We start from the raw sequence: 10,356 nt of genomic DNA, 5'->3' as shown, positions 1-10,356 counted from the left end.
TGAAGAAGAAGCACACTACCGTCGTTGTCCATCTCATCTCCTTCCTGAAAGCATGGATTGACCATTTGGTTGCTGGGAAACGTTGATTCAGGTCTACGCGCAGCCAATCTTTGCGAGGTTCGAGGACTATCTCGCGTTCCACTGGCCGGACAACAAGTTCATCCACAGGACCTACTCGGTGCCGCTGCCGGTCAAGGAGGTGGGCTCGTGGAGCTTCACTCTGTCGAAGCTGGTCCTGAGAACCATTTTCATCATGTTCACGACGCTGGTCGCCATGTTGCTGCCCTTCTTCAACGCTGTGCTGGGACTCATCGGTGCTCTGGGCTTCTGGCCACTGGCCGTTTACTTCCCTCTGGGCATGCACATGGCGCAGGAGAGGATCAAACGAGGGGCACCCAAATGGTTTCTGCTGCAGGGGCTCAGCTTCTTCTGTTTTCTCATCTCCATTGCTGCCAGCATTGGCTCTGTGGCAGATATAGTGCACAATCTCAAGGCAGCTGCTCCTTTCAAGACTTCATACTAGTGTAGAATGGTGATGAAGCTACGTCTGATCAGTACTGTCCTTTCTATCCGAGCTTGTTCTGTGAGGGAAAGCATGATGATGATGATGATGAGCCAATTCTGCTGCTTAGTAGATCTGAAACAACAATGCTTCTCAATTTTAACCCAGAAATCATCAATCGGTTGTGCACTCCATATGATCATTTCACAACTTCCATTAACAGTTACATACTATCTATCACCTATATATATCTCAAAAAATTATACGAGATGTTCTTCGTTTGGTTCAGCTCCAGTTATGCACTCCCCCTTTCGTTCTCATCGATGATTTATCGGTGAAATAAACCAAAATATAGATTATATATATAATATAAGTACAAGTAATATCCATCGCTTTCATAGCTCAGTTGGTTAGAGCACCCGTTTAGTAAGCGGGAGGTCTTGAGTTCGAATCTCAATGAAAGCAAGCCTTTTTTGGCCATATTTGACATGACTCGATTTCACATTTGGCTCTTTGAAGAATAACATATCAGATCTGATCTGATGCCACTTTGCTGAAGAACAACAAAGGAAGAAAGGCAATGCAGTGACTATTTGGGGAAGTAAGACGATAAATTTCGTGCTTCTTTTTCTTCTTTTTACCTTTTCTTCTTATATTAGTACAAGATCAAGAGTGAAGATTAAAGACGAAAAAATCACTGAAGGGATGATGACTGCTCTCTACAGAATAGCCTCAGCTGCAACATGCTTAGAGGAAGAAGTGAAACTGAGGTGGTTGTCTTCACCATGGAGACCAGATGGTGGTGGATTAGCTGATAGAGATCGACTGCTAGAGTACCATCTCGAGCAGAGAAGGTAGCTGAAGAAGTTGACAAGGCTGAGGGCAGCCAGTAGCCAGTAGAAGAGGTCCAACCTATCCTTGTTGAGGTCATTGTCGCTTAGCCAACCATCCCTGGATGAGCTCGACGTGATCCTGTTCACGAGCGACACGAGAATGGAGCTCAAGTAGAACCCGAAGGAGTAGGAGCAGTAGGTCATGGCCGTCAAGAAGGACTGCATCCCTGCCGTTGACTGCTTGTAGAAGAACTCGATGAGACCCACGGCCGTGAACATCTCCGACAGCCCGAAGATGAGGAACTGCGGGGCGATCCAAATGATGGAGAGCTGCTCGCCGGAGTCGACGTACGCCTCCCTCCTCTTCTTCTCGATCACGGCTGCGGCAACCATGGAGAAGGTGACGGTGAAGAGGCCGACACCGATGCGCTGCAGGGGAGCGATCCCGGAGTCGTCTCCCGTGAGCCTTCGGGCCAGAGGGACGAAGCATGTCTCGTAGAGGGGGACGAGTAGGATGAGCATGATGTAGGGGATGGCTTGGAGCGACGCGGGCGGGACTTGGAAGGACTTGGCGGGTCGGGTGTTCATGGCGCTCCCTTGTTGGACTGAGAACGTCTGCAGCTGCGCCAGGACGGTGTTGAAGATTATGGTGCATGCAAAGATGGGGATCACCGAGACGATGATCTTGACCTGCTCCACTTCTGCAGAAGTGCACAGCCTCCATGCGCCCTCCTTCACGTTGGATCCATCTTGAGCTTTGATGCAGGCTTTGTCCAAGAACCTTCACGCCAAAAACTAGCAGCAATTACAGATCCTGAAACGATCACCATCCTTACAACATGAGCATGATCAATCCGGAGCTGGAAGTGCTCACCTGAGCTTGTTGCCAACAAACGAAGAGGGTTCGAGGCCACTGATAGCGAGGTGTTCGGGTGGACCGATGTGGCTTCTCTGGAGCACTTCAGAAGTAGAAGGGCAGACTTGCTTTCTCTTGGTGAATGCAGCTACAAACACCTGCAGATGTGTCTATCCATAGGTCAAGCTAATAGAAGAACAGATCAAAGAAGGAGAACATAGACTTTTGGACTTCTCTGTTAAGTGTGTCATCATCTATCATACACACAGTAATTACATCATATCTTAGAGAAGTTTGGGCTCAAGAAAAAGTTGGAGAGTGGCTTTCAGTGGTCACTGACAGAAGATAAATAGTTACATATATGTGATAAAGCTGCTCTGCAAAGAACACATATTTGGTCACTTGCAGGTTTTGCTGATTTGGTATGAGCACTATCCCAAATTTGTCCCATGAATGTTAAAGCTTCCTGTTACTACAAACTTGAATCTTTAGGCAAAATATGTGTAGAAATAAGAAAATTAAAACTTCAATCAGAATGCTCCATACACTACTAAAATAAATTCTTGGGGTTGACAGACTCTTCTGTTTGTGATAGACTGGAGAATCTACATGCTGTCATCAATCACTCTTTTCTATCATTAATGAATGATGCCCAATGTCAATAGTAAATAGGGAAAACTGAGCTAAGAAGGAACTAAAATTTGCTTTGTCCTGGATGCCTGAGCAACTTGAGGGACAAGAGTAATGCTATATCATTTTCATAGGCAAATTAGCAGAGATACAGACTATAGACACTGATGAAGAAGATTCTTAGACTGTTGCTTGACAATGACAGAAACACCAGAAAGGAAATCTACCAATTATTCAAGCATAAATTTAGGAGTGCAGGCATTGGAAGATTTTATAACAATGATCCAAAGAGTAGTATGTTTATGCTCTGCAAAATTAAGCATGCAAGAAGATGAAGTCTTGAATCATACCCTGGCAATTGGGGTAAAGATGCTGCCTTGTGGGGGCTTGTTCCTGTAGAAGAAGACACCGCAGATCAAGATGACAAGCCCCACTGCCATGGCAGCTGCTGATACACCAAAGCCTACGTCCATCCCCGACCTTGTCTGAACCCAAACAAGGACAGTGAGAGCAATGAGCTCCCCCACGGAGAAGCTGAAGTAAGCTGTGTTGAAGTAGGTGGAGAGCTTCTTCGACTGATCCGGGTCATCTTTCCCAAACTGGTCAGCACCGTGGGAGATCATGTTAGGCTTCAGGCAACCACTGCCCAAGGCCACCAAGTAGAGAGCAAGAAAGAAGACGGTGGCCTTGAAGCCATTGGCCTCCATGCAGTGATCCTCCTTGGAGATCATGTTGCAGGGGGGTGGCCTCAGCTGAGGAAGATGTGCTTGGATTGATAGGAGTATGAAGCCCTGTACAAACCAAACGGAATCAGAAACACTTTGGCCTGCATACTACATGTTTCTTAATCTTCATTTCTCTGTACTCTGTTGGACTCCTTCTTCTTCACGCTAAATGGGCTCTAGTCTTAGTTCTTTACAGCGATGGCAGCTAAAGGTGGAGAATTCAAGTTAGAAACAGTGGATGATTTCCTACTGTTCTCTTGTGAATGGAAATAGTGTATGCAAAAAAGATTGTGTCAGTGACACCTTGTGATGTCACCTTCACTTGTATTTTTTGTTTAGCTAAAAAAAAAAGTAAGAATACAAATCATTTTCATTTTCCTTTAGTCAATAATTGGACATTGTCACCTTCACTTGTCTTTTTGGATGGCTAGAAAACAGGAAGAAGACAGATCATTTTCCCTTGCTTATTAATTGAGAATCAAAGAACACATGGGCACCTTTTGTGGTGGTGTCACCTTCACTTGTATTTTTGGATGGTCAAAAAAAAGGAAGAATATATAGATCATTTTCCTTTACTCAATTGGGAATCAAATCACATATAGATACACTTTTGTGTTGTCAGCTTCACTTGTATTTTTGGATGGGTGAAAATCTTGGAAGAATATAAACCTTTTTTTGTTTGTTTGTTTGATTGATTGATTGAGAATCATATGGATGGATAAAATGATGCTGTGTGATGAGAAATGAGACTTACTGAGAGCTCCACAAATCCAAATATTAGCATAGTCCAGAAGCTCCCCAGATAAGAGTCAGAGAGGAATCCTCCAAGCAGGGACAGCAAGAAAACAGTCCCTATGAAGTTGGTCACTATGTTGGCTGATTTCGACAAAGGGAAATGCATCTCATTGAAGACATAGGTTATGAGGTTGTTCCCCACAGCAGCAATTGCCATGATCTCAAATGCTTGAATGGCTGGAGAAGAAGAGTTGGAAGCATTAGTTTAGTTGCATTCACAGTACAAAGGAAGAACTACAGTGAGCAAAGTGCTAATGAAGCTACTATATATTCTCAGTATTCTAATATTATCAGGTACCAAAGACCATCTCAAGGTTTCTGAATCTAAGCATTAAGTGGATGGCTTGTAGATTCCAGCACAGAACAAGCCAACAAGCATAGCTGCCAATATATTTCCATGAAACTAGTACCTCAAGAACATCTTGTACAAATATTTACAAGCAAAGTGCCAACTGATATCCATAACTCAAATTCATAAGAGAGAGAGAGAGAGAGAGAGAGAGAGAGAGAGAGAGAGAGAGAGACCTAATACAAAGACAGCAGCTCTCATGCCACCATGCTTTTTGGGGCTGCATGGTTTGTCTCTCCAATCAACAAAGACTTGAGCAAGCATGGAATCCCCATTGGAATTCTGACCTGACTGTATGTCCATGATCTCTCTTTTCCAAAATCTCTCACAAAAACACTTACTTTCCTCTGCCCCTCAACAGGAGAGACTCTCTTGGAAATATTACAACCAATTGTACAAGAGACAGCTCCCCTTCCTAGAGGACTTCAGTAGCTTCTCTATGGCAAGCTGATGCACTTATTTATAATAGTCTGCTCTGGGGAGTGAGAGGGAGGGGGGATGGGGGCAGAGCAGTGGTGGAGCTTTTTGATGGTGTGATGTGGCTCTCTTGGGTGAAAGGATTTGTGGTTTGAACAGTCCATGGCAAATGGGAGTCTCTGTTGGAGGGTCAGAATTTTGTTGTGCTTTTGAATGTGTAAAGTGGGGAAGCAGCAAAAGAACTGTTCTCCCACACACACACTTCTTGGGATTCAACAGTTCACTTGATTATTGATTCCTCATACCATCCAAAAGTATCAATCACCTGGTTTTCTCATCAAGCTGAACAGGAACTGAATGATCACAACTATATTTCCTCAAAGCCCTTTTTTTTGCTGTAAAATTGATTCCAACATTGGTGGACAAACAAAGGGGTAAGAATTTTATAGCATCATGTAGCTTATTTTTCTTTGTGCATGCAATTTTTTGTTGCTGTTACCTCTCAATTTTCATCAACAAAGCAAAATGAAAAAGCTAATCTTCAGAAGCAATAGGTGAAATCATATTCTACTCTATCAATTCTTGTAAAGGAGAATCAGCTGCTTGACTTTGTGTCCCAACTTAAAAGGGAATAAAATAGTGAAGAATCAATATATAATTCCCTTAGAATGAGGACCTAAGTTATCTCTTACCCACATTTGTATATCCCATCCTCCTTCCACCATGGAAGTAATGACCTTTCTTTGAGAGAAACATGCAAATATTTATCCTAAACTAAAACCTATATTCTAGATTAAAACCATAGTTCTATTTCCAATGTTTATGAATTCTACTATATTTTTCCTCATAAAAAGAAGAAAAACAAGTGCTTTTGCCAAAACATAGCCTAATTACTTGTGTGTTCATCTCTGGATGGAGGATCAGAAAACTTTATGAATGTTTTGTTTCTGACATGCTTCATTTATTGATGAATTTGCTATGATTAAGATACAATATGGCCCTTTTTTTTTATGTTTCATGTCATTAATGCACACTGCAACTTTGGATGATTCCACTGAACTTGAGTTTTCTTGATAGAGCAGTATTCACCAATTCTTTCCTAATAATCATTGACACAACTTATCTGAAGTCCATCTAAAGGGTATCACCAACTCCTGCCACAGAACATGCATCTGATTTCTACCTTCTCAGCTTTTCATCAACTAGCATACTGGAGAATATATTCCAGCATGGACCTGTGTATGATCATCATCTGTTGCAAGCTCACATTGAAGAATCAAGTGACAAACCTAAGTATGCGTTGATCATTAATTAACAATAAACTCACCATCTCTTCCACATTGGGTAGTGCTGCACTTATTTCTCCTACTAACCACCACTACCAATCTCACTACAGCTTCTTACCACTACTCCATGATGCTGCTGCCATGTCCCATATTCACCACTCCCACTATTAGGTGGTATTGTTTTACCAATTACATCTTCATGCTATATTACTTATTAATTTACGATTTGATGTACGATACTTTCGTCAATACAAAGAGACGATGAAGTTCCTCTTCATGGGTGTTACTTGAGCTAGATAATCATATTACACTAATTAGAAGTGTAAAATAATCAAAGTGATTTGGTTCCTATGGCGCCCAGCTCAAGATCAAGGAGATAGGGGGCACCCCACCAGCAAGCTACTCCCTACTGATAGGTGTGCCGTGATGAAACTCTGCACAAAGGAATAGTCCATTTGAGGGGGATGGATTATGAGATAACTGTTCCATTTCAATGTGATCGTGTGGACCCTCAGAGGTCCAGAAATCCACGTAATTTGGTTGGTGGCAAAGAAAAGGTCGCAGAGGACACCACCACCACCACCACCATCACCACCATATCTCTTCAATTATATTGGGTCAAAAAGACAAGACCAGGATGCCAACCCTCCCAAAGAGTTGATGCTTCTACTATCTTTTTCTGATAGAGAAAGAGAGAGAGAGAGAGAGAGAGAGAGAGATCCAAGGAGTACTAGGGAAGGAAGGAAGCTGTAGATATATTCTCCCACTCATGGCTGATTTCACCAGCTTGCCAAGCAAGGTTGACGGATAAGATGTTTCTTTCATCTTTCTTGGCACAGGTTTGAAACTTTCTTGACCATGGTTGATGAAGACTTCATTCTTTCTTTCTGTAAAGCTCATGAGGTTCCAGAGAGTAGAAGAACATCAAACTGTGGGAGATCTGAGTTGACCAGGTGAAAATGAGAACGACTTGCATGAGGATTGGATGTTAAATACTTCTGAGTGCTGAGGATTTTTCTTGTCCTTTGAGCCTAACAGAAGATTCCCTTGTTCATGTTGTAAACAAGACATGACGACTCAGATGAATGATGAAGCACTGCAGAATAACAAGTGATTCACAGATGGAACAATAAATCTATGGCATCCTAACACAACCTTTTTCTCACTTGTTCTTCACGAAACTCGATGGAGCTTTCTTCGTCAAAAGATGTCATCTTGTAGTCCTCTCTAATGCATACTAGATAGGCTGCTTCATCATGTGCAGACGCAGCCATTGGTGGCCTAATCTTTATCCTGTTGTAGCAGACAAAAAGAGATAAGAGTGCAGTCTCAAGGCTTGTTTGTTCTCAATGCAAATCCAGAGTCTAGTGTATTAGGCATAACTTTGATTAACCACAAGTCCACAGGATATACAGATTTAAATCCTCTTCTTGCAGCTCTCCAAAAGTCAACCCTGGGTTGAATGTTGAAATGATCTCTAATGAGTTAAGACACAAAAGTCTATGGTGGCACATTCAACCCCTACCATTTCCTTATAGAAAGAAGGAAACAAAGCAAGACAAAATGGTGAAACGACACTACAATCTGCCGACCAACTGCATTTATTTTAATCTGCTGAATTGCTCAGCATGAAGCATACATCAGAGGCCAAAATGGGAGTAGTTGGTCACTGAGCACACACAAAAGTTAGCTGCATTATGCCTTTAGCTTGCTTCTTTCTTTCTCCTCCATCTATCCTCCCTTTGATCTTGTTGGCTAGCTTCTCTCACTAAATCCCCCTTTTTCTCATCCAATGGATCTATCCATCTCGCAACCGGTCACATCGATGACGCAGAAGCTGATGCGAAGAATGACAAGTGGCAATCAACTTATAGTGGTGGAATTTTACAGTCAGCTTCTATCATCTCATTCCATGAACAAGCCTCTCAAAAGAGATAGATATGCAAGTCAAAGCCATATATACATATATATGGCTCCACTGACGTGGAGTTGCACATGCTATGGACAAGTGATCCAATAATGTGTTGAAGCACAGATTTGCCTTTTTTCTCTTCCTGGAACAGGTCAAACACAATTGGATCACCCAATGGCTGATCTTAGAGGTCTGGGGATAAGTTTCAGAGACTATTCATGCTCTTGCCGACAGTGTTGCTTTCTCCAAAAGGGTTTGACCTTTTGCCAAAGTTTCCTGAAAACTTAGTATCAGCAAAAGCTTTAGGGTTGTGGTTCAATGCATCTGATGGGGATTGACAGAATGATGTGCTCCAAGTCCATGTGTTCTTCAGGTCAGGAAAGCAATCATCGTTTGCCTTTTGGAGTCTTCCTGCACATGATCCAACTTTGCATTCTTTCTCATACACTAAGGACTTGTGTTGCAGCTACTAAGTCTATAATGCTCGAGGAAAAAGAAGGCTGTTTACATGAGGTTCTTATGGTTAACATTGGAGGTGTCATAGAACCTAATCTGATCAAGCCTAATCAATATGATGACAAATCTCAATTATATTGTTTTCATTGATAAAGATAAGTGTATGCTTATTGAAGCATGAAAGAAGTAAACAAACAAACATAAAGTGTTTATTGGCTTGTGATAATATGTCAGTTGAACTATATATAAAAAACATAATCTGCTCTATTTTGAAATATGCATATATATAACAGAAAATACATGTCATATGATAATTTTTTTAATGATATTTTGACTTGTTGTACTATAGGTTTTCATGCTAAATAGAAGACATTGCAGATACTGGTCAAAAAGTATATTTTAAGATAAGAACTTCATAATAAAATGATATAAAATTCCCTTGGGATTCAACAGGTAAGTTGGGTCCATTTCATACTTTTCATTGAGGTGACATGTTAAGGGGAGAGCCCGAATGTGAAGATGCCATTAAAGTCAAGAGAGACATTAGGAGGGAGCAGGAGAGGTTGAGATTGAACAAAACGAAGTTGTCCTACAAGTGACTCTCTCTCTCTCTCTCTCAAGCACACACAATTCATGAGCTTCTAAGAACACAATAGCATTAAGTTAGTTTAGCTTAAAATCTCAATAAGCTCAAAAGGTTCTCTTTTGTGAATTATCTTAAAAATATATTTGCCTTCATCAATTATGGTAATTATCTTTCATAATATTTGAAGCCCTACTCTTCCCTCCTTCCAACTAGAGATGGTTTCATGATTCAAATTCTTTGATTATTCAATTCGTAGTTCATAAAGAAACAATCATGCCGCATTCAAACTACCGTCGCTGATATTTCTATCCTATAAAATTAAAACAAAACCTTGTTCTAATAAAACCATCTTCCTCTCCGAGCTATCCCATGTAAGTCATTATTTTCACATCTCTATATTATCGTATATAGGATGGAGAGAGAGAGAGAAGTTTATCGGAGATTAAGAAAAAAACTGAAGTGTTGAAATCAAATCTACACTTCCAAAATGTCTTGTGTTTCTATAGCCATGAACTTTGGAATTCATTTGTCTACCGACTGATGCAATCGAAAATAGGCAAACCATAGTATTTAATTTGGACTAGTGAACATAAAATCTTATAATTTTTTATATTTTGTACTTTGGAGAACATAGATGTACATCAGTAGTTGGACCTTTGTTTGTCAATTGGTTGATTGATTTTTTGCCTTCCCGAAAACTCCAAAAGCTTTTTTGTTTATGTCGATCATATGTAGGCTTCTACTAGTCCAAATGAACAAAATAAACTTCTGGTATGTGTTGTTCTTGATATGCTTGATGGATGATCAAATAATCTTTAAATCTCATGTTACTATTGTCACAGTACCAAAGACCTGAATTCTATCTTATCATTGTCTCAGTGTTGTTGTAAACACATTTAAGAGGTATATCCGTCCTTAGTGTTGTTAGGTCAGAATGAAACATCAGCTTTCAGTTCACTGCATCACTCCAAACTCACCATAAAATAATAGTGTGTGAGTGTGTGTGTTT

General features: G+C 40.9%; 2 protein-coding genes and 1 non-coding gene across 3 annotated transcripts in view; 2 read left to right on the top strand and 1 right to left on the bottom strand.

Moving 5' to 3' along the window:
* LOC135639419 (amino acid permease 6-like) overlaps nt 1–696 on the top strand; it is a 2,059-nt gene extending 1,363 nt beyond the window's left edge. The window contains exon 6 of the mRNA XM_065153163.1: nt 92–696. Coding sequence (XP_065009235.1) covers nt 92–523 — 432 coding nt within the window. The 3' untranslated portion in view covers nt 524–696. The remainder of the gene's footprint in view (nt 1–91) is intronic.
* Nucleotides 697–893: 197 nt separating this feature from the next.
* Nucleotides 894–967, top strand: TRNAT-AGU (transfer RNA threonine (anticodon AGU)). Its single transcript has one exon. It is a non-coding gene; the product is annotated as a tRNA-Thr (tRNA).
* A 137-nt stretch (nt 968–1,104) lies between these two features.
* LOC135639587 (protein NRT1/ PTR FAMILY 4.4-like) lies at nt 1,105–5,100 on the bottom strand. Its single transcript, XM_065153414.1, has 5 exons — nt 4,867–5,100; nt 4,301–4,518; nt 3,172–3,612; nt 2,210–2,349; nt 1,105–2,116 (listed from the first exon to the last, which is right to left on the bottom strand). Exons 1-5 carry the CDS (start codon nt 4,991–4,993, stop codon nt 1,222–1,224), a joined length of 1,821 nt encoding a protein of 606 aa, XP_065009486.1. The 5' UTR covers nt 4,994–5,100; the 3' UTR covers nt 1,105–1,221.
* Nucleotides 5,101–10,356: the final 5,256 nt, after the last annotated feature.

The sequence above is a fragment of the Musa acuminata genome, chromosome BXJ3-6, assembly GCF_036884655.1.
Source record: "Musa acuminata AAA Group cultivar baxijiao chromosome BXJ3-6, Cavendish_Baxijiao_AAA, whole genome shotgun sequence".
In the NCBI taxonomy this organism is placed as follows: domain Eukaryota; kingdom Viridiplantae; phylum Streptophyta; class Magnoliopsida; order Zingiberales; family Musaceae; genus Musa; species Musa acuminata.
This window is presented reverse-complemented; position numbering and strand designations above follow the sequence as displayed.

Bases quoted from the DNA above. Each gene is read 5' to 3' on its own strand.
- LOC135639587 (XM_065153414.1), bottom strand. From the start codon at position 4,993: ATGGACATACAGTCAGGTCAGAATTCCAATGGGGATTCCATGCTTGCT. The intron at 4,519-4,866 runs GTCTCTCTCTCT...CTTCTTCTCCAG, and splicing joins AGCTGCTGTCTTTGTATTAG to CCATTCAAGCATTTGAGATC. The intron at 2,117-2,209 runs GTGAGCACTTCC...TTTGGCGTGAAG, and splicing joins TTTGTTGGCAACAAGCTCAG to GTTCTTGGACAAAGCCTGCA.